The 24,774-nt window shown below is 58.2% G+C and overlaps 3 protein-coding genes across 12 annotated transcripts; 1 reads left to right on the top strand and 2 right to left on the bottom strand.

Annotated features, from left to right (window-relative positions):
- The first annotated feature begins 482 nt into the window (after positions 1-482).
- On the top strand, positions 483-17,076 carry Slc4a2 (solute carrier family 4 member 2). 5 transcript variants are annotated; one of them, XM_015989697.3, is made up of 23 exons: positions 483-788; positions 3,924-4,037; positions 5,798-5,960; positions 6,181-6,425; positions 6,506-6,624; positions 7,743-7,975; positions 8,075-8,217; positions 9,271-9,451; positions 10,573-10,708; positions 10,807-10,972; positions 11,106-11,220; positions 11,334-11,518; positions 11,640-11,865; positions 12,069-12,284; positions 12,368-12,516; positions 12,602-12,796; positions 14,818-15,069; positions 15,180-15,269; positions 15,388-15,554; positions 15,890-16,143; positions 16,233-16,402; positions 16,585-16,758; positions 16,844-17,076. In XM_015989697.3, exons 2-23 carry the CDS (start codon positions 3,987-3,989, stop codon positions 16,922-16,924), a joined length of 3,711 nt encoding a protein of 1,236 aa, XP_015845183.1. In that variant the 5' UTR covers positions 483-788; positions 3,924-3,986; the 3' UTR covers positions 16,925-17,076. The 5 variants fall into 5 exon arrangements, with proteins under 5 accessions (XP_015845183.1, XP_006996407.1, XP_015845184.1 ...); XM_006996345.4 differs by lacking the exon at positions 483-788 and adding an exon at positions 1,523-1,842; XM_015989698.3 differs by lacking the exon at positions 483-788 and adding an exon at positions 1,671-1,842 and having other exon boundaries at positions 10,807-10,960.
- On the bottom strand, positions 13,565-21,496 carry Fastk (Fas activated serine/threonine kinase). 3 transcript variants are annotated; one of them, XM_076566691.1, is made up of 11 exons: positions 21,320-21,496; positions 20,156-20,566; positions 19,552-19,731; positions 19,279-19,418; positions 18,485-18,698; positions 18,224-18,383; positions 17,974-18,065; positions 17,766-17,901; positions 17,575-17,689; positions 17,286-17,385; positions 13,565-16,071 (listed from the first exon to the last, which is right to left on the bottom strand). In XM_076566691.1, exons 1-11 carry the CDS (start codon positions 21,399-21,401, stop codon positions 16,031-16,033), a joined length of 1,671 nt encoding a protein of 556 aa, XP_076422806.1. In that variant the 5' UTR covers positions 21,402-21,496; the 3' UTR covers positions 13,565-16,030. The 3 variants fall into 3 exon arrangements, with proteins under 3 accessions (XP_076422806.1, XP_042129145.2, XP_006996402.1); XM_042273211.2 differs by lacking the exon at positions 21,320-21,496 and adding an exon at positions 20,743-20,879; XM_006996340.4 differs by lacking the exon at positions 13,565-16,071 and having other exon boundaries at positions 17,171-17,385; positions 21,320-21,495.
- A 207-nt stretch (positions 21,497-21,703) lies between these two features.
- Tmub1 (transmembrane and ubiquitin like domain containing 1) lies at positions 21,704-24,236 on the bottom strand. 4 transcript variants are annotated; one of them, XM_006996337.4, is made up of 3 exons: positions 24,109-24,236; positions 22,812-23,236; positions 21,704-22,528 (listed from the first exon to the last, which is right to left on the bottom strand). In XM_006996337.4, exons 2-3 carry the CDS (start codon positions 23,204-23,206, stop codon positions 22,177-22,179), a joined length of 747 nt encoding a protein of 248 aa, XP_006996399.3. In that variant the 5' UTR covers positions 23,207-23,236; positions 24,109-24,236; the 3' UTR covers positions 21,704-22,176. The 4 variants fall into 4 exon arrangements, with proteins under 4 accessions (XP_006996399.3, XP_006996401.1, XP_015845191.1 ...); XM_006996339.4 differs by lacking the exon at positions 24,109-24,236 and adding an exon at positions 23,576-23,711; XM_015989705.3 differs by lacking the exon at positions 24,109-24,236 and adding an exon at positions 23,364-23,505.
- Positions 24,237-24,774: the final 538 nt, after the last annotated feature.

Genomic DNA, 24,774 nt, shown 5'->3' on the forward strand with positions numbered 1-24,774 from the left:
CCGCGCACAGGCGTCTGGGACTTGTAGTTCCTGGGTGGCCATGTTTCCCAAGAATACCCGTGGCGAAGGGCACGAGGACTACAAAGTCCAACAGGCCGCGCTCGGACTCTATGCAGCGATCAACTCCCGGGACTCGTTTCCACCGCGGAGGCAAACCTTAAACTTCAACTCCCAGGAAGCATCGCGTGTCCGCTTTTCGGGCGTCTCCGCCAAGGCGCGGAGGCTCCCAGTGTGCCCCGCTCTTGTTATTATTCCTTTTCTGTGCTCACAGCCTTCCAGAAAAGGGCCGCTCCGGGACCGCGCGTTCCAGAATACAGTGAGGGTGGGGGTGGGGTACTCTCTGCTTGAAGTTTGCGTTTGACGGCCTAGATCTCGGGCGCTGTTGGCCCGGCTCTGACCTGGTTGGGTGTATTGAGTCGCCAGCAACCTCCTGACAGCTTCAGCACTAGTTTCCACCTCTCCCTAGGCCACCTGGTGACCCTAGGACTGACTGGGGAATGATTCTGAGCGATGTCTTACTGCTGATGACCTCACGGGGACCAGCTGACCACAGGGCTGGGCAGCGAGACAGGTGTGCCCCATTAGAGGCTGGATTTGAGTGGAGGGACACACGCCAGAGACCCCTCTTTCTGCTGGGCCCGTTTTATCGTCTCGAAAGCCACCGGACTCCAGCGGCTCCACTTTGACATGCCGAGGCCAGCTGACGGGAGCCTGGGTATCCCCCAGATCCCAGTCATCAGAGCAGGCCCACTGGAGTCAGCCAGGGTGTGGCCCACAAGGACTGGCAGGTCAGTTACTCCCTTCAACAGACGAGACCACAGACAGATGCTACACTTGGAGCAAGCAGCCTTTACCTCACCCCGTAAAGGAGTTGATTATAGATTTTCTTGCACTGCTCTCTAATTGTCTCATGACTGCATTCTTGAGGGCTGTGAACCGGGCGAAAACGGCCCCAAACAGCATTCCTCAGCGCCGGAACCAGAGTAGCGCTAACCATTTGTTAATTAACTTACTTAAATCTGAGTGCTTTTGCATAAACAATATTGTGTGATTCGCCCACGTGGCAGACTGAAGACGCATAAAGTGCATTCTTTATCTGAAATAATTGATGATTTAGTTGAGAAAACAGGATGACACGCAAAGGTCTTTAAAATAGAGGTGTCAACTACGGGTAGGGTTCCATCCAGCGCGGAGGTAGTTCTGGTGCAAGTGAGGAGACCTCAACAAGTTGTCCTGCTTCCCATCAGTTCAGGGTCACGGTCACCAACTCTTAGCGTCATTACCCCTCACATTCGCGCGCCATCCGTTCTCTCGGGCAGACACCAGGGCTTTCTCGGAGGCCGTGGGGTTGTTTGGGCGGGAGCCCTGCAAGAGCCTTAACGCCAGAGAGTCTGTAGTTCAACTCCCCAAGACTCCATTTCCTGGCCATACTCCTCTCCCTCGATCCCCAACGTGAAGCTGACTCCTTTCCTCCCAGAGGTGGCTCCCTAGAGCCAAAAGAGGGCGTCCCCGGAGCCTTTGCGGGCGTGGAGGGGGAACAGCCAGGGTGCCGCGCCGGCGGTGTCGGGCTGTGCCTGGGAGCGCGCTCCCGCCACGGAGTCTCAGCGCCCGCTCTCCGCCTCCCGGCTAGCCGCGCCGGGGCCGCGCACGGCGCTCTGCGGGGGGCGCGCACGCTGGAGGCTGGCCTGCCCGCGGCGCGGGGGAAAGTTGAGTTGGGAGAAGTTGGGAGCGGCGGGGGCGCGCCCCGGGGTGGGCACCGGGAAGTCGTCGGGAGCGCGCGAGGGTTCCGGAGGATCAGGGGAGACCCGGAGACCCCCGGGACACGAAATCCAGAGCTAGCGGGTAAGCAGATAGGTGGGGGAGGGGGAGGGCCGCGAAGGAGTGGCGGGGGGGACGACTGGAGACTCGAGCGCCGAGGGAGTGGAAGTGGAGGAAAGGGCGGGGACTGGGGCGCAGGGAGCGAGGTCTTAGGGAGAAGGATGGGGAGGTGAGTGGGAGTACCGCTCCGAAGCGGGATTCCGGGGTCCGCCTCTTAAGAGTTACCTAAAGCCAGGGTGCCGCGCCCCCTGCCACCAGGAGGGGGTAGTCTCGGGGAGCTGCTACCTTCAGCTTGCTCTCCCACTCCAGGGCGGGTTCCAGACGACCCCTCTGCCCCCGAAACCTGCCGGTTTGGGGGTTGCCTGGGACCTCAACCCCCTGGATCTCGGGATTGGAAGGCGGAGCCCTGAAAGGGGATGGCGGGTCAGGTTAGGACAAGAGGTCAGACAGAAGGGGGGAGCAGCAACTGGGTGAGGATGGGAAAGAAGAGCCTGAAGTTTGATTTTTAGGGGGCTGCCTTCTCTGGGTAGGGAGCTCCTTGCGGGGTGTGGAGGCAGTGCTGCCTCAAATCTGGGGCCACTTTATCAAACTTCTCTCCGCCCCCACCATCCCCACAGCCAAGAGCTGTGGAATGTACAAATTCACTTGGGGAATGGTTAATGCCCAAGTGGGGGTCCGAAGTGCTAATCCCTTGGGCTGGGGGAGAGATGCTAATCCTTCGGGCCCGTCGGGGCTGGTCCGGGGAATGTGCCCCCACTAGGATTATCGGCCCCGATGCTCTGGACAGAGGCTGCTTTGTATTCTACGACAGCGGGGGAGGGGTGGGGGCACATGGGTGGAGGGAGGAGGGCTTGGTTGGAGGAGCACGCTTGAGGGCAAAGCCTGGAGGTGGGAGTGAGCACCCGCAGGTGCTCAGGACAGATTCCCTATACCCCTCCCAGACCAGGTCCCCTCCCTGGCACCTCTCCCCCACACTGGCGGGCCCTGGCTGAAGGCCGGCTGAGGGGGGGAGGTAGAAAGAGCAGTCAGCTGAGTTGGAGTCCTTGCCAGGAATGTGTAGCCCAGACTCCCCACCCTGGGCTGATCCCCCCCAGACCTCTATTTCTTGACCCTATACTAACCTGTCTCACTGCCAAGGTTGCCTTAAGTCAAGACAACCCCAACTCCCCAGCAGCCTTCGGCAGCTTAGTATGGTTACCTTTTGGAGAGCCTTGGGTGGTGCCCTCACTAGGAACGGGTACCCCGGTTAGCACCGGCTGGGTTCCCTCCACCCCCACCACCCAGCTCCCACTCTAGAGTCACCGTCAGGAGGGCTGCCCTGCCACTCAGATTTTCCTGGCCCAGGGCTAGGGAGGGGAGGGATGGAGACTGCCCCTAGCATTGCTGTGCCCACCCCCTTGACGATGTCACGTGCCCCTCCCCCATTATAAGCCCCACTGTCCAGTGCCTTCGTTCCTCCCACTGAGGGAGTGGAGCAGGGCTCCGTCTCCGCACTGGGGAGCCCGCTGGTCCGCCTGCCTTGTGGGGGCACCCCCTCCTTACTTGCAGGCACCCTGCTTTCCCTTTTGGGTTCTCTCCAAAGTTCTTTCTGGTCCTCTTTTTTTTCTGTTTGGGAAGCCAGCCACCCTGGCCTCCACACCCCTCTTGCTCTGCGGGGTGTCTCACTCCCTACCACACCCCTTTCTGGTCTCAGGCTCACCTCCAGGGGCCCCTGGTTCTTGTTCCTGTCTGGCCCTTCGCGCCTGATCCTTCTGTTCTTTATCATTCCCTCCCTCATCTGTTCTGCTTTCTTTCCAGGGCTGGGCCTTGACTCCTTCCTGCCTCATTTTTGTGGCCTCTTCCCCCTCTGCCTCTGTTCTCCCGGCTGCCTGTGTGCCACCCCCTTCTCTGCAACCCGACTCTTCAGTCGGCTCTTCTCTCCGTAACCCTCCTCTCTCTCTTCTTGTCACCTCGAAGGGCCACCATGAGGGTCTTCATCGTCTAGGAGGGTCTTGTATGTCGGAGACACCGGGGTGGCAGACGGCCGAGGCTCCTCTCCTCTCTTGAGCTGGGCTGGGGGCTAGCCTGCTCTTCACCCATGGTGACTAGCCCTTTTCCCCACTCAGGTTATGCCTCCGCCTTGTCGCCCTGAAAGCCGAAGCGACAGCGAAAAGGGCTAAGATTTGGCCATGAGCAGCGCCCCCAGGCGCCCCGCCTCGGGCGCAGATTCTTTGCACACGGTAAGCACGGCCCGCAGGTGAGCTGGCCCGGGCTCCAGTGGGGCGTGGGTGGGGTGCAGAAACTACGAAAAGGAAGCTGTGTTGGGCTGAGAGGCACTGCCATCCCTACCCAGACTTGGCTAGTGTATGAAGATGCTGAACCGGGAAAGGGGAGGGACGGGTGGCCTCCATTTGTTTGAGGCGTTGAGGCTATGTTAGCTGCAGTTGGGCAGGAGTTTGAGAGCCCTGGATCTTAAGCCCTGTTACTCTCTCTGACTGGATCTCAACTGCACAGGGCCCCCCCAAGAAGGCCTACACACCAAAGTTCTAGTCAGAGCTTGCCGGCAGTGACTGGCCCCGCCCCTGGCCCACGTGCCATCCAGGCCCGCCCTCCCCCCCTCCCCAAGGTGGCCACTACCCCACATGGCCCTCTTCTGATTTTCCTAAGAAGTCTAATGATTAACTCCGGTGGCACAATCAGCCGCATTATATTGGTCACTTTAACCCATCGGGGCACGTGACTGGGAAGGGACACTGGCGGTGCCCTCCCCCTTCTTCTGGGTTCACCCCTGCCGCCATGGACTTCCTCCTACGGCCTCAGGTTGGAGGAGATGGCCCGTTCCCCCTCCCCACAAGCTCCTCAGGAGCTGATGCCTCGCTTGCTCCCTAGCGGCTTCCTCACTCGTGCCAGCTTCCCCCTGCCCAGCTGCTTCTGGTGGAAATGGGGCAAGTGCTTGGGCTGGCCCGCCGGAGCTGCAGAGAGATAGATGGGCTGGGCAGGACTCCCTCCTCCAGCCCCCTGTCCCTGCCTGCCCTGGATGTTTCCTTCTGTGTCCCCCACCTCGACCCCTGCATGTCTCCCCAAGGCTGATCCTCCTGCCTGGCTCTTCCTTGCTGTAGCAGCTGGCACTGCCATGGAAGGGGTGGCATACCCTGGCCTTTGGAGGTCCTGACGCCCTTCAGGTCCCGAAGCTCTTGAGCAAATATTTGGTGGTGGCGCCTGGAGCTGAGACCTGCTGGGGGTGGGGTGGGGAGGGGGGCTGGACCAATGCTGCCGGGCTGGCTTGCTTGCTTGCGGGGGGCCAGGCTGCTGGTCCTTCAGCCAGGCTGAGCTTTTCCTGCAGTTCTGGCCTGCACTAGCCCTGCCTGCTGTCAGCGGCTGCACTCCCGCAGGATGACTCAGGTGGGGGGGAGTGGGGGTGGGGTGAGGGGCGGGGCTGACCGACTGGCTGTGAGGGGAGGACAGGGCTGCCTAGGTGGGCCTGTGTGCCGCCCTGGAGGGGATGGGGGCTTTCTGGCCAAGCAGGAGTATCCATTCCTGCCCGGGCAGGGAGAGGTTTGACTCAGAACGACTCCGAGGCAGTCAGCTCAGATGCCTTCAGAAGTTACTTTTAAGGCTCAGCAATTGTCCTCCAGCCAAAGGAATTTTTTTTTTCTCTGCCACAGTAACAGGGAAGTTCACATTCTGCCTGGTTGCAGAAGGGCCAGACCAGGAATTTTGTGGAGTCTTCTAGTGTGGGCCTGCCCTAGATTGATTGGGCCCTTGTTAGGGGGGTAAGCTGCTGGGGAGCTGGGTCCCTGGCGTTGGAGATCATAGTTGCTGGGATGTGGATTAGGTCCCAGCGTTGGGAGGGTTAGGTTGCTGCACACAGGGAGTCAGTTTGTGTGCTGGAGATGCGAGGTCGCTGGAGTCACTAGGTCTCCAGCCCTGGGCAGGTTAGGGCCTTCACACACAATTCCCAGTGAGCCCTGTGCGTCCTCTCCACTCTCCCTTCTCACAGCCAGAGCCAGAGAGCCTGGGCCCTGGAACACCTGGGTTCCCTGAGCAAGAGGAAGACGAACTGCGAACCCTAGGTGTGGAGCGGTTCGAGGAGATCCTCCAGGAAGCTGGATCCCGAGGAGGAGAGGAGCCAGGCCGGAGCTATGGGGAGGAAGACTTTGAATGTGAGAGGCCAGCTGGGGAAGGGAGGCCGAGGGCTCAGGTCAGACTGTCCACCAGAGAATGGACTGGGGCTTAGTGGGAGAGGCCAGGACAGGAAAGGGGGGGGTGGGGCTCAGGTCTGACTGTCCACCAGAGAGTGGACTGGGGCTTAGTGGGAGAGGCCAGGACAGGAAAGAGGGCGGGGGCTGTGCCTGGCTGCTGCCAAGTCCCTCCTCCCTGCAGACCACCGCCAGTCCTCCCACCATATCCACCACCCACTGTCCACCCACCTGCCTCCTGACGCCCGCCGCCGCAAGACTCCCCAGGGCCCAGGACGGAAACCTCGGAGGCGCCCTGGAGCCTCTCCCACTGGGGAGACCCCTACAATCGAGGAAGGGGAGGAAGATGAGGATGAAGCCAGTGAAGCTGAAGGGTCCAGGGTTCCCCTACAGCAGCCATCCCCTGCCTCTACACCTTCTTCAGTGCAGGTAAGTGGTGCCTTGGCTCTTGGGAGCTGTCTGCAGGGTCCTGGCCTGGCCTTACCTTCCCATGTGGCTTCCTGTTGCAGTTCTTTCTCCAAGAGGATGAAGGTACAGAACGGAAGGCAGAGAGAACCAGCCCATCTCCCCCTACACAGATGTCCTACCAGGAGATACCTCCCCGGGCCACCAAAGGGGCACAGACAGGGTAAGTACACTGTACTCAGCAGTGTCCTAAGTAGGCACTCCCCTTACTAGAGCAGGGAGGAGGTAGAAAAGAAAGCAGGAGTCCTGAACTCACCAGGCTAGGGTTCAGGTCCCAGGCCTGCCTCTTACCAGCTCCTTGGGGAGGTGACAGATGACAGGACAGGGATCACTGGCCTTGCTGAGGATTACAGGGTGCTTTACCAATCTGAGCTGCCCCCGGCATCGTGCCCCAGCACTGGCATGAGCACTGGACCAAGGATGCAGTACTTACTGGAGCCCCCTCTTTGTTTCTGGCAGCTGCCAAGTACACCCAATTGGAAAGCAAATGTTGCCCCATGACGTGGTAGCAGAAAATCCCTCTGTCCAGTGAGCTGGCTCAGGCAGAGTCAGTACAGGTGCTTCATAGGAGTTGGGGGCACTAGCCAGGGAAGGCTTCCAGGAGGAAATGACTTTGAACAAAATCTCAAGGTTACGACTATCACAGACCTGTTGTTTTCTGGGTACCAGGCAGCGTAACGTGCTGTGGGAAATAAAGGGCATGGTGCCCCTTTAGAGAGTGAGCATATAGGCTCGCTGGGCGCCAGGCTGGCAGGTGGGAGCCTCCAGGAACTCCTGGCACTGAGGAAGGAAAGGAGAAGCAGGCAAGACCGGCACAGCAGAGTCATGGGCTGCGTGGATGCTGGCATTGGCAGAGAACAGGAATAAGGGCAGGAGCTGGTGTCTCCGAAGGGCAAGGCTCAGTCCTTCGCAAACAGGTATCTGGCGAGTTTCAAAGCCCATTTCCAGGTTGGAAGGGCAAGGGAATTATTAATGTTGATAAATGCGAGGTTCTGAATGTTACTTTCCCAAAACCTCACCTTCTTAAACACCGAGGAATGCTGGCCTTTGCCCATGCTGCGAGGGAGGTTTATATCCAGATGACCCTTGGGGTGACTGCTGGCGGTGCCCAGCCGAGAAAGGCTAGAACTGGGGTTTAGATGCTGCCTGCTGGCTTTCAGAATCCTCAGTCTTCCCACGTGCCCACCTTGCAAGAGTGGGAGCGAGGAGGGCCGAGGTCCATGTGGCTTTCTGCCTAGGAAGGAGGCTGGCTCTGGGGGCTCACGGCTCTTCTTTCTGCAGAGCCCTGGTGGAGGAGACGGTAGCGGTGGCCAGTGGCACAGCTGGAGGTGACGATGGAGGTGCTGCTGGGCGTCCCCTGACCAAAGCCCAGCCTGGACATCGGAGTTACAACCTTCAGGAGAGAAGGCGAATCGGCAGTATGACTGGGGTGGAGCAGGCACTGCTGCCCAGAGTCCCTACTGATGAGAGTGAGGCCCAGACACTGGCCACAGCTGACCTTGACCTCATGAAAAGTGAGTGCTGCTGCTAGAGCCTATAATCAGGCTCATTGTTGGGTGGGACAAAGGGTAAGAAAAGGAGGAGACTGATCCCGGCCCTCTCCGCGCCCCCAGGTCACCGGTTTGAGGATGTTCCTGGGGTACGGCGACACTTGGTGAGGAAGAATGCCAAAGGGTCTACGCAAGCTGCCCGGGAAGGTCGAGAACCTGGCCCCACACCTCGGGCGCGACCGCGGGCCCCCCATAAGCCCCACGAGGTACATCTGTCTACTTCATGTCTTCTGTCACCTCCCCTTCCGCCAGGCAGACCCACAGTGCATGGCACCCCAGAGCTGCCTCCGTAATAGGGAAGGCTGCCCACCGTGTCTTTAGGGTCTCATGTGTGGTACTGCGCTTCAGGAGGTGAGCCTTCAGTGAGGTGTGTATCACGGCCATCTGCTGGCAGGCCGCGGTAAGTGGTCTGCAGGAGAAAATACAGAAGAACCTTCAGGCTACCTGCATGTACTCCTCCACTTTCAAAGCCCAGCCTCCCTGCTCCGTTGACCCTCCCGACAGCTGGTGAGGGTGGTAGCACAGGTGGTATCAGCCATAAACCAGGTCTGTTCCTTGACCAAGGTTACTAGTTATTTAGGGACACTACCCATCTTAGACTGCAGGGCTCTGAACTTTGACATAGTATGGTTTTTTAAAATGTGTTTATTGAGGTATAATAGCACTATAGTAAATCGCACCTGTGCCGAGCGTCCGGTCCAGGGACGCCTTACACCCACAGCATCCAGATGGCTACTGTCCAGCTAGAGATGGTTCCCACCCTCAGCAAGCCTTTTCCTGCTACCGCCCTGGCAATGTCCTATAGAGGTGACCATGCCCTGTCATTTTCGAGAGATGGAGTCTCATTTGGTAGTCTAGACTGGCTTGGAATTCCCTATGGAGCCCAGGCTGCCTTCAGACTCAAGGCCGTTCTGCCTCAGCGTCCTGAGGGCTGGGATTACAGAAATAATCCACCACTCGTTAGTTTTGTCGGTCCTGTGTCGGGCTCCAGAAGCCCATGGCTTCCTAGCATGGTGACTCCACTTGGCTCTAGGACTCCTGTTCACAGACTTGACTCAGTCCTCTCACTGCCACAGAGGTGGGCATCATAGACATTTTACAGATGAGGGGAGCCCATGTCTGGTTAGTAAGTCCCACATGCCTGTGCACCATCCACCGTGGCCCATGGTCAGGTACCCTTCTGGTGCCGCGTCTCCCGAGGTGGATCCCAGCATCCTCTGGCTCTGTTCCCTGCAGCATTTTCCTCATCTCACCCCAAGGTGTTTGTGGAGCTGAATGAGTTGCTGTTGGACAAAAACCAGGAGCCTCAGTGGCGGGAGACGGCCCGCTGGATAAAATTTGAGGAGGATGTGGAGGAGGAGACTGAACGCTGGGGGAAGCCTCACGTGGCCTCCCTGTCCTTCCGAAGCCTCCTGGAGCTCCGCAGAACACTGGCCCACGGTACATCTCCATTTACCTGCTACAAGAACCCTTTGCTTCTGCCTCCATAACTGAAGCTAAAAATGACTTGAAAGCATTTTGATGAAAAATGGCTGAAATTCCTGACATGCCTTGTCAGCATGTTTTTAGATGTCTGAAGTAATCCAGGCTAGCCTTGAACTCACTATGTAGCTGATGCTGGCCTTGAACTCCTGATCCTTCTGTCTGTACCTCCTGAGTGCTGGAATTACTGGCATGTGCCACCACACCCAGCTTCCTTCTTAACATCTTAGAGGATCTGGGAATATTACCTAACCTGTAGGACTGTCTAAACTTCACTAAGTAACCACAGGCCCAGGACTCCAGTGGACTTGCTTCCTCCTTCCTGTTGGGCAATCACGCCCAGTTGTTCTTTGAAAGGCTGTTTCTAAGCAGCTGAGGACAGAGAACTCTGCTATTGGAATTGTTTCCAAACAGAGAGCAAATAGGCTGCAAGTGAGGTTTCTGGGCTTTGGGTAAAACGCCAGAGGGAGAGCTTTATCTCTTAGGCTGTTTTGGCTGCTCAGGATCATTTGAGTCTGTTTATTCCATAGTTCTTTGTTCTGGAAAGTTGACCTTGCCAGATAAGTGGCCTGGTAGCTTTTGAAAGGAGCTTCATTTCTATATGTTTTTGAGCTCCTGGCGAGTACCCACTGGGCTCGCCCAAGTGAAGGGGAGAGTCTGGGGACTTTCAGTTGACCCCAGGGTTGCCATGTGGGCAAGGCCACAGACCAGCTGGAACATGAGGGAGATCTAGGACCCCAGGAGCATCATGGGGAGGCAACGCTGGGTTTCTAACAGCAAAGAAGACACAGCTAGAGCGGGTGCCCTGGGTAACCTAAGCTGGGTGCTCCTTGGATAGGGCGTCAGATAACTAAACCTTGGTGGTTCCCGTCAGCCTCATACAGTATTCCTGGGATGGGGGAAGAAAGGGGACCGAGAGGTGAGAGAGACCTAGGAACAGGGCTGGTACTCAGGCCCAGACCCCTGGCCCACACCACCTGGCTGTGCCAGCCTGTCCCCACTCCGCTCTCCCTCCCATCTGCTCCCCACTGTCGTGACCAGTTCTGGGGTGACAAGCTCTCCCTGCCACCTTCCTGCAGGAGCTGTGCTCTTGGACCTCGATCAGCAGACCCTGCCTGGGGTGGCCCACCAGGTGGTAGAGCAGATGGTCATCTCTGACCAGATCAAGGCAGAGGATAGAGCCAATGTGCTACGAGCCCTCCTGCTGAAACACAGGTATGGCCACGGGGCAGGAGGACCCAGTCATCTCCTGCCTCCCTGGCTCCAGGCCCACTCTTGCCTGTCCTGACCCTCCCTGTCCTCTGTCCCACCAGCCACCCAAGTGACGAGAAAGAGTTCTCCTTCCCCCGAAACATCTCAGCGGGTTCTCTGGGCTCTCTGCTGGGGCATCACCACGCCCAGGGGACCGAGAGTGATCCTCACGTCACTGAGCCTCTCATTGGTGGTGTTCCTGAGACCCGACTGGAGGTGGATAGAGAGGTGAAGGGGAATGGATCCTGCCCAGGGGCTGGCAGTAGGATCTGAGCAAGCCCAGTGTGGGAATGCAGCGGGGGCATGTGGGAGGGGCTGCCTGGACTGAGTTCTGTTCTGTTCCTCCCATCCCATCCCCTAGCGTGAGCTACCACCCCCAGCCCCACCTGCAGGGATCACCCGCTCCAAGTCCAAGCATGAGCTGAAGCTGCTGGAGAAGATCCCTGAGAATGCTGAGGCTACCGTGGTCCTCGTGGGTATGTGGGGGAAGCTAGGGCATATTAGAGACTGGGCTCTCGGGCCACCCAGGACTTAGAGAGGAGCGGGGTCCTGCCACCTGCTCTTGCCCATGGCGTCTCCACACCCCTAGGCTGTGTGGAGTTCCTTTCTCGCCCCACCATGGCCTTCGTGCGGCTGCGGGAGGCTGTGGAGCTGGATGCGGTCCTGGAGGTGCCCGTGCCTGTGCGTTTCCTCTTCCTGCTGCTGGGCCCCAGCAGTGCCAACATGGACTACCATGAGATTGGCCGCTCCATCTCCACCCTCATGTCCGACAAGGTCAGCATCTTCCCAGTCTGACCCCATGCAGTCCCGCCTCAGCCACTAACCTCGGGCAGCCCCAGGGCCCAGCCTCTGGCCCCCTCCTAGTGTACTCCCTGATTCCTCTGTGCTCGGGCAGCAATTCCACGAGGCAGCCTACCTGGCAGATGAACGGGACGACTTGCTGACGGCTATCAATGCCTTCCTGGACTGCAGTGTGGTGCTACCGCCTTCAGAAGTTCAGGGCGAGGAGCTGCTGCGTTCTGTCGCCCATTTCCAACGCCAGATGCTCAAGAAGCGAGAGGAGCAGGGCCGCCTGCTGCCCCCTGGGGCTGGGCTCGAGCCCAAGTCTTCCCAAGATAAGGGTACGCCCATGTAGGCCTGGGCCAGGTGATGCTACCTTACGGAGGGAGCCCGAGGGCAGGAGAGGGCCCCCAGGAACCTGACAGAGGAGGCCAGCTGTGTTGCTCCTGTAGCCGATATGGTCTGTGTTCTCGGAGGAGGGCCTGATGGGGTGGCTGGGAGGGCGGGCGGGCGCCAGGCGCCCTGACGGAGGCCTGGGTTGCAGCGCTCCTGCAGATGGTAGAGGCGGCAGGTGCAGCTGAAGATGATCCCCTTCGGAGGACGGGCCGGCCCTTTGGGGGGCTGATCCGTGACGTGCGGCGCCGATACCCCCACTACCTGAGTGACTTCCGTGACGCACTTGACCCCCAGTGCCTGGCCGCTGTTATCTTCATTTACTTTGCCGCCCTGTCTCCTGCCATCACTTTTGGGGGGCTGCTCGGTAAGGAGCGGGTTTAGCGAGGGGTGGCAGGTGTGCACAGGGCCCGGCCACCAGGTACTGAGCTTGCGCCTTTCTCCCTGCAGGAGAGAAGACACAGGACCTGATTGGAGTGTCAGAGCTGATCATGTCCACAGCACTCCAGGGTGTGATCTTCTGCCTGCTGGGGGCTCAGCCACTGCTGGTGATCGGCTTCTCTGGGCCTCTGCTGGTCTTTGAGGAGGCCTTCTTCTCGGTAAGAGCTCTTTCTGTCCCGCTTCACTGCCCTTCCTGGACACGGCTCCCGTCACCCCTAACGGCCCCCCACCTCTCCCGTTCAGTTCTGCAGCAGCAACCAGTTGGAGTACTTGGTGGGCCGAGTGTGGATTGGCTTCTGGCTGGTGTTCCTGGCCCTGCTCATGGTGGCTCTGGAGGGGAGCTTCCTGGTCCGCTTTGTCTCCCGATTCACCCAGGAGATCTTTGCCTTCCTCATCTCCCTCATCTTCATCTATGAGACCTTCTACAAGCTGATCAAGGTGGGCATGTGCGGGGCACAAAGGAGCCTGGGGCAGCCCGTCTTTCTTTAGAGAGATGTTTGGCTCAGTTGTATTCTGTGTGTGTGCACACACATGCAGTTGTGACATGTACGGGGTCAGAGGACAACACGAGGGAGTTGGCTCACTCCTTTCACCTTTTGACGGAGCTCAGAACGCCGGGCTTCGCGTCGCGTCCCTTTACCCGTTGAGTCCTAGTGGCAGCTTCCTCCCTTCCTTGCTTTCTTCCTTTGAGTGTGTTTTTCTGTCTTATATTTTGGTTCTTTCTTCTGGATGACAAGCCAGGCTAACTCTGGAACCCCCGGGAGTCTGTCTATTCATGAGCACAAAGTAACATGGAATCAAGAGAGGGTTAGAAGGGCTGGATAAGCAGGAAGAAGGCCGCCCGCCGGAGTGTAGCAGAGCTGAGATACAGTGCTGCGATCTGTGTGCCTGCCCGCTTCACCCCCTCCGTTCCATCAGCACTGGACAGCATCAGATCAGCCTTTCAGAAACTCACATATTTCTAATAGCAAGGATAACCTGCACTTTCATTAGAATCCACGAATGTGGAAATGAGGCCCAGAGGTGACACAGTCAGTCTGGACACCCAACACACAGGTCTCAGGAGTTACCATCCTTGATCCTCCGTGCTCATGGTTCCTCTTCCCTCAGCCCCTGGCGCCCAGCTTTGGCTCTGGCTCTCTCCCACTCCCGGTGACCTTCCTGCCCCTCTCTACTCCATGTAGCCTTATACTTAACCAGACTCTCTAGTCTCAACCAAGTCTTTTTCTTTTATTTCGTTTTCAGTCTCAAATTCTTTCTCATACGTCATGCTTGCTCAACGTGAGCTGAATAGTTGGTTTTCAAAGTCTCTGAATATTTTCTAGATTTCTACATGCAAGTGACTGTGAAAATATTTGGCATTTTTAAAAACCTGAAACCCTGAACAGGCACTTACAGGAAGGGAGCATGACCACCCGTAGATACTGACGTTTACAAAGCTGCTCCAGACATGGCCATGCAGCCTTCGGCCAGTGAAGAAGTGGGTTCCTGACCACTTTCTCAGAACGCCATAATAGAGGCTAGGGTTCTGACTCAGGCTTGAAGTGCTTGCCCAGCATATACAAGACCCTGTGTTTGGTCCTCGGCTCCAAAAAAACCTAAAACATTTAAAAACTAGAGTCTAAATGCCATCATAGTAAAAGGACTTTCAAGAAATATAATTTGGATTTTTGGGGACTCATAAAGTTAACTGACAAGGCCGGGTGGTGGTGGCGCATGCTTTTAATCCCAGCACTTGGCAGGCAGATCTGAGTTTGAGGTCAGCCTGGTCTACAGAGTGAGTTCCAGGCTAGCCAGGGCTACATAATGAGACCCTACCTCAAAAAGGCAAAAATAAGTATTGGTGGAGGGCCACCAAGATGACCCAGTGGGTGAAGTTACCTGCCACCAAGCCTGATGACTGGAATTTGATCCTTGGGACCCACCTAATGGTAGAAGAAACTGAGTCCCGAAAGTCATACTGACCTCCACATGGGTGCTGTGAGTGGCACTGCATGCCCACATACATGCATACATACATACATACATGCATACATACATACATACTTACATACATAAAATAAATGTAGTAAAGCAAAAAGTAATATCGGTGCAAAAACCAATGAACTAAGTGAAAGTGTCCACACAAACATGTCTGTGGTCAGACCCTGTGCATGTGAACTGTGACTGGAACCTTTTTGTTGAGACACTGAATGAATGATTTAGTGTTCAAATAAACTGGGTTAAGTTTTTAAATATATGGAACATTGTAGTGTTGCATATCATCCTTGCACAGGGCCATTCTGACCTCCACCCACTTTTAGTGTCTGTGCTACCGAAGCGAGCACTCGGTCATTTTCTTAGCCTGGTGAGGCAAGCTTCTGGAAGGCAGGCAGGCTGGCCTTTGCCAAGCTCCTCTACCTGACCCACATCCAGCCTGGCCCCAGTTCAGCCCATGGTCTTTTGTGGCTTCTCCCCAGATCTTCCAGGAGCACCCCCTCCATGGCTGCTCAGGCTCCAACGACTCAGAGGCAGACAGCAGCAGTGACAATGTGACTTGGGCAGCAACCACGCTGGTGCCAGACAATAGCAGCACAGCCACGCAGTCTGGGCAGGAGCGTCTCCGGGGCCAGCCCAACACAGCCTTGCTATCGCTGGTGCTGATGGCGGGCACCTTCTTCATCGCCTTCTTCCTACGCAAATTCAAGAACAGCCGCTTCTTCCCTGGCCGGGTATGTAGGCTCGCGGACTGGAGGCGCTGAGGACAGGAAGGGGTTAACTTGGAAGTGTGAGGGAGCTGCATGGGATAGGAGGCCTCTGAGCATGGTGCTTGCCCTCTTAGATCCGGCGGGTAATTGGGGACTTTGGGGTGCCCATCGCGATCCTCATCATGGTGCTTGTGGATTACAGTATTGAGGACACCTATACCCAGGTAAGGCATCGCACCAGCGGCAGAAAGGTGCTGCTGGCCCTGGGCTGTTTCCGCCACCTTGGGTTCGGTGTTCCACTGAGCACCCTCTGTGTAACAACACACTGCCTCTGCCTTGCAGAAGCTGAGTGTGCCCAGTGGATTCTCCGTGACAGCCCCAGACAAGCGGGGCTGGGTCATCAACCCCCTTGGAGAAAAGAGCCCCTTCCCTGTGTGGATGATGGTGGCCAGCCTGCTGCCGGCTGTCCTGGTGTTCATCCTCATCTTCATGGAGACACAGATCACCACGTGAGCCATCCTAGCTAAGGGACCAGAGTCCTCAGCCAGGCTCAGGGGGACAGTATAGGATCTATCACCATGGGGCAAGGACCTCGAGGGGACCCTGAATGCCAGGCTACCCAGCTTATTTGCAGGCAACAGAAATGTCACTGATGTTAGCTGGGGTAGGACAGGGCACAGGCATTGCAAGCAGGGCTTGCCAGGCGGAATCCTGCATGATACAGGCTAAGGACACAGTTCAGTTCTTGGATGGAGGCCCAGTCCCAGTGGGATGGGCAGACCACCAGAACCTGTTGGGACCTGCTGGGGGTGCCCTGGGGTTCACAGTGCCTCTCCTCTCCCAGGCTGATCATCTCCAAGAAAGAGCGGATGCTGCAGAAGGGCTCTGGCTTCCACCTGGACCTGCTGCTCATCGTAGCCATGGGTGGCATCTGTGCCCTCTTTGGCCTTCCTTGGCTGGCCGCTGCCACCGTCCGCTCTGTCACTCACGCTAACGCACTCACTGTCATGAGCAAGGCTGTGGCACCTGGGGACAAACCCAAGATTCAGGAGGTCAAGGAACAGCGTGTGACGGGGCTGCTGGTGGCCCTGCTTGTGGGTATGCTGCCCTTACTCTGAACCTCACCTTCTCTGTCGGTCCCCAGTTGGTTCACTGGAGGGGACCGACTGCTGCTTCTCCTTTCCCAGGCCTCTCCATGGTCATTGGCGACCTCCTGCGACAGATCCCTCTGGCTGTACTCTTTGGCATTTTCTTATACATGGGAGTTACTTCCCTTAATGGGATCCAATTCTACGAGCGGTTGCACCTGCTACTCATGCCACCCAAACACCACCCAGACGTTACCTACGTCAAGAAGGTAAGTGCCCGCACTGAAGGGGTGCAGGACCCCACCTTGGCCAGACAGACCGTTTGCCTCCTCCCTGTCCAGAGGACCTCTAGAAATCCCTGTGGTAGTTCATCTCTCGGGGAGAGGAAGGAGTGTCCTTGTCCTTCTCCCTGGCTGGGATAGGTCTAGGCTCACCCCATCTCTGCCCCCAGGTTCGGACCATGCGGATGCACCTGTTCACTGCTTTGCAGTTGCTGTGCCTGGCCCTGCTCTGGGCAGTCATGTCCACAGCCGCCTCCCTGGCCTTCCCCTTCATCCTCATCCTCACAGTGCCACTGCGCATGGTGGTACTTACCCGCATCTTCACCGAGCGAGAGATGAAATGTGTAAGCACCCCTGCCCCTCCCGTCTCTTCCTCCACTCCCCTGTTCCGTGACTCTGTAAAGGCCAACCCTCCCATCCCTCTCACAGCTGGATGCTAACGAGGCAGAGCCGGTGTTTGACGAGCGGGAAGGCGTGGATGAGTACAACGAGATGCCTATGCCTGTGTAGCTGCTATCCAGAGGCAGAGCCGAGGGACTATGGGTCGGGGATGGGTTGGGGGCTGGGGCTCCCCTCCTCCTGCCCCTTCTCATTTTTATTTAAGTGAATAATTTAAAGCCCCTTCTCCCCCGACCCCCCCGCAGTAAAGTGCTTCAACCCCAGCCTAGGCCTGGTCGTGTCTTTGTTGGTGGGGGTCATGGATGGAAAGATATGGGGCCCGGCCCTGTTCCTTGTCCCAGAAAATGAGACTCACCGTGGGGAAGGAAAGGGATTTTAATGTAAAAACCAACAGGGAGCCAAAGTGCAAGCTGCACCCCCCTCCTCCCCATAGGGGATCCATCCTGAGCCCTGTGTGTCCCCCCTCACCCACCCTCAGGTCCCCAGCGGAGGCCTAAGGCCTGAAGTTTCTGCCTCAGGTAGCTCTTGAGCTGAGGCAGGCCTCTCTGAGACTCCAGTTCTTCAAATGGCAGCTGCAGAGAGATAAGATGAGGTTACGGTGGGTTGGCTACACACACACACACACACACACACACACACACACACACACACGTCTGGGTGGGGCGGGACAGGACTTCACACACATACACACACACACACACACACACACACACACACACACACACACACACGTCTGGGTGGGGCGGGACAGGACTTCTCACCGGCAGGAGCTGGTAGCCCATCAGGCCCAGGTGCCGCTCCCTCAGGGCCCGAGAGCCCAGCAGCACCCTGCCTTCACGGCAGAAATGCCAGCGTTCTCGCAGCATCAACACCACCCTGAAGAGGAGTGGACTCGGCTTAGGTTGCTGTCGGCCCAGAAGCCGAGACGCCCCAACTGTTTCATTTTCCTTACCTCTGGGGAGAGCCTTGGGTTGTGGGGTTCGAGTCGGCCTGGTCCTGTTGGCAGGACCGTGGTGGGTAGGGCAGGAAGGGGTCTTGTGTCCTCACAGGTAGCACAGCACCAGAACTACCAACACAGAGCAGGAAGTCTACAGGGCAGACAGGCCTTAGCCTTGCTCCAGCTTTAGGCTGTTGACCACCCACACCCATCCACACCTCACCTGTGCAGTAGCCTGGAGGTACGGTCAGGTCCTGGCGGTATTTTTCTTCCCCCAGAAGCTGGCGCAGCCCCTCGGCTACTATGTCCTTGTGACTGAGGAGAAAGGACAGTGGTAGAGGGAAGGCCCCCGTGCCTGCTGGGCACTGCCATCCTGCAGAGTCCCTTTGCAGCCTCTGGGCTATTTTTCTGTTAGGGAGACGTGCTCTGGCTCCCTGCTCTGTGCTCCTGTGGCTGCCCCTCCCCTGGCCCACCTGTATTTGCAGCGGGCACGGTCGGTGATGAGGGGCTGTGGGAAGATGGGCACTCGCTGTCTTTGGGGGAGGCGGGGGCCTTGGTACCCTGGGAGCTCAAGCTCCACGGCCGTGTCGAGTAGAGAGAGGTAGCGTCGCACAATCAGAGAAGGAGGGGTGCCTGTGGGGAAGCAGGGACTGGGGGACGCTGGGCCGCTGCCGCCTGGGCACGCTCCTGCCCTGCAGCCCTCGGCCGCCCCCCCACCCCTCCTGTCTGCCTACCACTGATGTGGTTGATGAAGCTGGGGGAGAAGACGAACTGCAAGGCTCTGGAGGGGAAGCGCTGCAGCTGGCACAGTGACATCAGGATGTTGACTGTGGCCAGCGGCGCCACCCCTGCTTCCCGGGCCAGGATCCTCTCCAGACAGGGCATGAACTGCTGCTCCAGGGGCAGGTAGTTCAACCTCCCAAAGGGCAGGACCAGCTTCTGTACCACCTGCAGAAAAAGGCAGCATCATCCAGCAGGAAACACTGCTTTGGTATCTTCCAGGGTCTTTCTCTCTCAGGAACTCCCTATGCAGACCAGGCTGGCCTCAAATCCAGCCAGTCACCTGCCTCTGCCAGGATTAAAGGCACATGCCACCATGCCAAGCTCTCTGGCATGCTTGGTAGACACAACCTCAGGGAGGCCTGGTTCTGTCAGGAACTTTTCGAGGCAGACTGCCCTCTAGACCAGCACACACTCCCAAGTTCTGCAACACAAGCAGTGTCTGGACTGCATGGTTCAACATCACAGAAGGGATGTAACCGTCGGGGTATAGCCTGTAGATCTGTAGGAGTGGATCCGATGGAGCTGGGCTGCTGTGCAGCTTTGGAAAGGTTCAGGGCTCCAGACATACTACTGTACTGATTATGGGAGCTGGACAACCAGCGAGCAGACAGATGTCCTGGGGCACAGAACACAGCCTAGCTGGAATGCTCGCTACAGAAGACAACCAAGCCAGACAGGGGGCTGGGCCTGACCCCGTCGCTGAGGATGACTCAGAGGAACATGAGAAGGTGGGAGGCCAGCCCACCTTGCTATTGAGCTGGGCTTCCTCAACCACCAGGAAGTGAGCAATGGCTTCCAGAAGCTGGGGTTCCCTCAACCGGTGCCGGGCCAGGTGCTGAGCCAGAAGCACCATTACATGGGGAGTCAATTCTTCTGGCCTTGCCTCTGTGAAGAACAGCCTGTCATACTGTGCCTTCGGGGAAGAGTCCTGTGGGCTAGACTGCACTCCAGCCCAGGTGCTGTACCCCAGTGGCTCCAGCTCATCCCTCGCCTCCCTTGTGCTTTTAGCCCTCGGCACCTGCCAGGCTTCGGATCAGATGCTGACGAGGGTACCGCAGGAAATGGGGGCAGCTCAGGGCCGTCTCCAACCTTTGCCCACCATGGGCGGCAGGCTGATGTGGGGAGGGTGCTTTTGGAGGGAGGCGGGACCTTCGCTCCCGCTCCAGGGCACACAGGAGTGGTCCATCTGATGGAAAGCCTGGGTGGGAGAGGGACAAAGACCATCCCGGTAAGAAAGCTGGGGTGTGCTATCTTGCCAACTTCCTCTTCTTCATTTCTTGAGTGGGAGGGGATACTTATTTCAGTGGAGAGATATGGTATCATGTGAACATGATGTATCAACAGTGTGTGGGAAAAGCCTTATACAAATCATCTTGTGCCAAGTATAACAAACTGCTGTGGCTTCCTAGAGCACTGTATTTGAAGGAGCCCAGTGTCTGGCAGAGGTAAAATAATGGTGTTTGACTTGGACATCCACCATGGATACAAGAGAGGAATCAGCGAGCGTGCTTGGGTTAGTGCCATGGCTAGGTGGGAATCTGAGTTATCGATAGCTCGAGTCCTCCACTGTTCTCTTCCTCCACTCTTCCCTAGACACCCACACCTTCCAACACCCTCCTCACCAAGTAAGACTGCAAGGTGTAGACACACATGGATGGTGTGAACGTCAAAGGAGGGGCAGTTTCGGATGATGAGCTGACTCAAGTCCTGCAGTGTGGCCTTCTCCACAGGAGGGGGCCTAGGTTGAGACACCAAGAGCTGTCCCAGACGACGAAGTGCCACGGGGTAGTGATGAGCTCGCACCTTGGTGGGGTTCTGACTCAGCCATCGCAGCAGCTCCCCAGGGCTCCGGGCCTGTTCCAGAAGCCGTTGAAGGCCTTGCACAGGGCCTCCTCCAAAAGGCCGGTCCCCCGACTTGCTGGACCCCAAATAACAAGGCTGTACTGGAGGGATGAGCAGCAGACCAGACAGCCGAGCGGGGGAAGTCTGGGCAGAGAGCAGGATTCGAAGCATGGAGGTGGGTGATGGAGACCCTGAGGGGTGGCCCAGAAAACCGGGTGAGGTTTCCTCCAAGGGGAAATGTGCTATCTAGTCCTTACCTCACTCCCTATCCAAAGGGGCCTGAAGTGAAAATACCCCAGTGTGACTGCTCTGGTACTCTTCCCCACCCTGCCCCCTTTCCCCCCATTCCTTACAAAATAACTCCTACTTCTTTAAGTGTGCTCGGTGCAGCTCTATTCACATTTCACATACATATCTCCTTCGATGCTCCATGCACGCTGATGAGTAGTAGCAGGGCTGGCAGGACCTCATTTCACAGGTGGGGAAACAAGGCCCAGAGCGACGAAGAGGTTAAAGCCCGAGGTCATTCACAGGGTTAGTGGTCGCACCCAGCCTGGAGCCCCGGTGGTCCCGGCTTCGCGCCCCGCCGACCACCTCCCCCTGTCGCAGGAGGCGGCGGCGGGGTGGGCGGATCGCAAGCTCTGGCCGCCGGCCGGTGCTGGGTCCCATGCTGGGCGCTCCCACTTACCAGCTGCGTGACCTTGGACAAGCGTCTTCGCCTCTCTGCCTAAGTCTCCTCACCAGTGAAATGAGGACACAGCGCAAGCTCGCAGGGCGCGCGCGGGGCCCCAGGGCGCCGTCTGCCAAGGCGCGGGGTCGGTGCCGTCCGCGGGAGAGGCCCCCACACCCTGCCCCGGCCCGGGGAGGCCAGCAGCCCGTGGCCACTGCCGCTAACACCAGCTCCCGCCACCCTCCCGCGGCCCGCCCCGCAGACGCCACCCTACATGACTCCCCGGGCCCCGCGTAGGTCACTCTCTCAGTTGGTCTCGGGGCCCGGGAGCCGGGCTCCCCCCGTGGCCTCCTCATCAGCGGGCCACCGAGTCCGCCATCTTCCCAGCAGCCCCCGGATCGCCCCGAGACGCCAATCGCAGCCCAGCGCCAGGCAGCGGAGACGTGGCTCCCGGCAGGCGCTGCGAGCAGGGGGAGCCGCAGGTCCCGCCCCCCGCTCCAGCTTCCGGGAAGTGCGCGCGCGCGCGGTGGGGGCGGTGCCACAGAGCCCATCCGGAAGCCGGCCGGGATGATGCCGGGAGAGCGGCGGTCCGCTGTCCAGCCTTGGGTCCCAGACCGGGGCTCCCCACCCTCAAGCGCCACACAGACACACTGGGAGTGAAAACTTCACAGTTTCTTTAATCTGCACAAATTCCAGAAAACAGCTCCCCTTCTCCAGTCTCCCCGTCCATCGATCCCCCCCCCCGCCCCCCAAATCAACCACGGCAGCTCTTTGGAACTAGACACACCTAGGTTCCCCTGGCAGCAGCACACTAAGATGGGCCCAGTGGGGTGGCCCGGCTTTGCACCGGGCCAAGGCAGCGACAGCAAGTGCCTGCTCCAGAAGAACCTACTGTCTGCGAAGGCTGAGGGCCAGCAGCCCCGGGAGGTGGCCCAGAGCGATGAAGATCACAGGGAGAAGAAGCCTCCGCTAACCCCCGGAGTCCTCTGCGGCGCAAGGCTGGGCTCCAGGGTAGCGGGAAAAGGCAGGCAGCGGGTGAGGTGGGCCTGGGCAGACAGCAGCTCCCTTTGCGCCTTGGGGAGTGAGGTCCAGAGGGGCTGGCCACACTGCCAAAAGCCCGCGGAGGAGGCACTACGGGCGGTACATGGCAAAGGCCAGGAGACTGAGGAGCAGGGTGAAACCGGCCAGGCCCAGGGTGGCTGTCAGGGGAAAGAAGGGCCGGTACTGGATCTGGCAGTACCAGAGCAGGAGCAGCAGCAGCAGCAGCAGAGGCAGCAGAAGGCTGCCGATTTCCAGCCCGGAGGGGCCGGGCTCTGACCCTGGTGGGCAGGGGGGATGTGGGGGGCCGACTCTCGTGGACACGTGGCAGTGGAGAACGCAGTTGGGGGGGAGGTGGAGGCTGCCCAGTGTCTGGGTGTCGTCTCCTAGCAGTTGGCCTTGGTAGATGAGTCGAACCTGCTGCTCCCGGCCCGGAAACTGGGTCCTGAGGAGAGAGGGACCTGGGTAAGAGAGCAGGCCTCAGGAAGTCCTGGTCCTTTGCTCAGAGGACAGATCCCAGCTTTCACCCCTGCCCTCTACAGACCACCCAGATCCTGGCCTCTGGGGGGGCAGGTGGGAACAGGTTAACAGGTATAGGGTGTAAGTGTCTAGAGGAGACGGTTTTCTCACACAGAAAATAAGGGGGAGCTTTAAATACCTCTAGTGGCCCTTCTGTAGTCACCCACCCCATTTCTTAGCATTTCGTTCTTACCCTCCTCCCAGCTTACCTTTTCAAGGAGCCAATGGTGTCCTGAGGCCAGGCCCTGGCCACCTGCTCAGAGTCATTGAGAAACTTCAGCCGGAGTACTAGGGGTTCCTGAAGGGAGTCCGGAGGTGGGGTTGTGGCTGTGACCCCTGTGTCAGGCTCTGGCTGTGCAGATGGACCTCTGTGTCTCAGGCTGGGGCTCTCAGCCCCCGGGGCCTCCTCTCTGATGCTGTCTGTGGCTGTGGCTGCCATGGCTTCACTGGGCTGTGCTGGTGTCGTGGTCCCTGATGGCTGTGGCAGGGGCTCTGTATTCTCAGTGGTATGTGTTGAGACCCAGGCAAGGGCCAGCACCAGAAGGCAGGCAAGCACCGAAAAAAGCACAGTCACCTCATCACCTACCCCTTCAATCAAGGCCATGGCACCTGAGTTGCCAGAGGTGCTACCGAGCTAGAGAGGTACAAAGAATGTGTGAGAGGCTGCTTTCTGACCAGGAGTCACCCCAGCTTCAACAAGCTCTTGAATCCACTGCACTACAACCCTCCCACCGTCCCAGTTAGTCTGTCTTCTTACCTACCCTAGTCGGTCCAGCATCCCGGAGTCCCAAATTTGCCTTCTTGTTCTGTCCCTCTGCATCACTAGATTCCAAGTCCTAACTTGGCTGTCTCAGTTCTGGGTCTTTATTCAGCTCCCCAATTCACCCAAAACCTGGATCCAAGTAAGGGCCTTGCTCTTCTAAGCAACTGTCTCCTAAATTTAACCTCCATCAAACTTTACCCAAAAGCTTACCTACACTTTTGTCCACTTCATCCCAAAGTTCTCTCTCTCCTTCACCTATTCCCAGCAAAGCTCATCTGATGCCCTGTCGCTTAAGTTTCTCTACTCGATATTAGACAGAAGGGTCTCTATAGCCCCTTACCCTCCCCTTTACCATCTACCCAAACCCCACCCACAACACAGACAGCTTCCCAAAGCTTCCCAGACAACGCCAAACGTCAAACTCCGCCCTTGGCCAATCTGGAGCCCAGGGAACTCAGTTGTCTACCCAGCTCGGCCCCTTCTTGGGTCCATCCAAACCCCAGCCCGCAGCAGCCCTACTCAGCGCCTCCAGGGGCAGCCTCGCCAAACCCAGAGGCCTCCAGACCCTTGATCCTTCCGGGAGAACCTAGACTTAGCTCTCCCCACCCGCGATGGTCCATCACTCCTCCCATCTGCCCGCCCCCCGAGCTGCAGGAGGGCACCAGAGATCTCGGGGCGGGGCATGCAAGGCCCAGCTGTGGCCTGGGGCGACCGGGTGGGCGCGGCCACGCGCGGAGACTCACCGCCCAGCTCCACCAGCTCCATCTCGGCCCCTCGGGCACTTCCGGGCCGGAGGCACCGAGGTCGCAGACACCTGAGGTCCCTCTCCTTCCCCGCTGCCGCGGCCCGTGAGCATTGTGGGAATTGTAGTCCGCCCTGTTTAGTTCCCGCCCTCCGCCCTGGGGACCCATGTCCCGGGCTGGACCAGCTGTTCCCGGTGCCCGCGGTTCGTTGATGGTCTACGGGGGCGACCCTGGGGGTGTGCTTGTCTACAGAGGTTTGGTCAGAAACAAGAACCTCCAGCTCCGCCGCTAGCTGCCGGGGCATCTGTCACTCCTGACACTAACGTCAGCCTGCAGCACGTCAGAGCGCCCGCGTTGGTGATGCTGAGATGAAGACTCTAGGGAGCTTAGGTGGCCACTGCCCGGACCTCGCCTTCTGTCATAGTGGACGTCAGAAAGCAGCTTGGTTTTCTAAATTGACTCTGTATCTGAGAAGGCGTGGGTTGCCTGCGTCACTTGCTAGGGAAAGTGCCTGACCCTGGCCGCCCCCTTTTCTGGGCCTCTCCTCCTTTGCTCCTGCACCTTGTCCCTACGGGACTGTAAAGCTGGCATCGACTTTGGAGCAGAGCACATATCCTAAGGTCTCACACAGGCTCATCAGCTACATACTCTCTGGTGGATTATTAA

The sequence above is a fragment of the Peromyscus maniculatus genome, chromosome 3, assembly GCF_049852395.1.
Source record: "Peromyscus maniculatus bairdii isolate BWxNUB_F1_BW_parent chromosome 3, HU_Pman_BW_mat_3.1, whole genome shotgun sequence".
In the NCBI taxonomy this organism is placed as follows: Eukaryota; Metazoa; Chordata; class Mammalia; order Rodentia; family Cricetidae; genus Peromyscus; species Peromyscus maniculatus.

Bases quoted from the DNA above. Each gene is read 5' to 3' on its own strand.
- Slc4a2 (XM_015989697.3), top strand. From the start codon at position 3,987: ATGAGCAGCGCCCCCAGGCGCCCCGCCTCGGGCGCAGATTCTTTGCAC. The intron at 6,426-6,505 runs GTAAGTGGTGCC...TTCCTGTTGCAG, and splicing joins CTACACCTTCTTCAGTGCAG to TTCTTTCTCCAAGAGGATGA. The intron at 9,452-10,572 runs GTACATCTCCAT...ACCTTCCTGCAG, and splicing joins CCGCAGAACACTGGCCCACG to GAGCTGTGCTCTTGGACCTC.
- Tmub1 (XM_006996337.4), bottom strand. From the start codon at position 23,206: ATGGCCTTGATTGAAGGGGTAGGTGATGAGGTGACTGTGCTTTTTTCG. The intron at 22,529-22,811 runs GTAAGCTGGGAG...CTCTCTCCTCAG, and splicing joins ACCATTGGCTCCTTGAAAAG to GACCCAGTTTCCGGGCCGGG.
- Fastk (XM_076566691.1), bottom strand. From the start codon at position 21,401: ATGAGGAGGCCACGGGGGGAGCCCGGCTCCCGGGCCCCGAGACCAACT. The intron at 18,066-18,223 runs GTGGGCCAGGGG...CTTTCTCCTCAG, and splicing joins CGTGCCCGCTGCAAATACAG to TCACAAGGACATAGTAGCCG. The intron at 16,072-17,285 runs GTGGGTGAGGGG...GTTTGTCCCCAG, and splicing joins CCTCCGCTGGGGACCTGAGG to GTGCCACAGCCTTGCTCATG.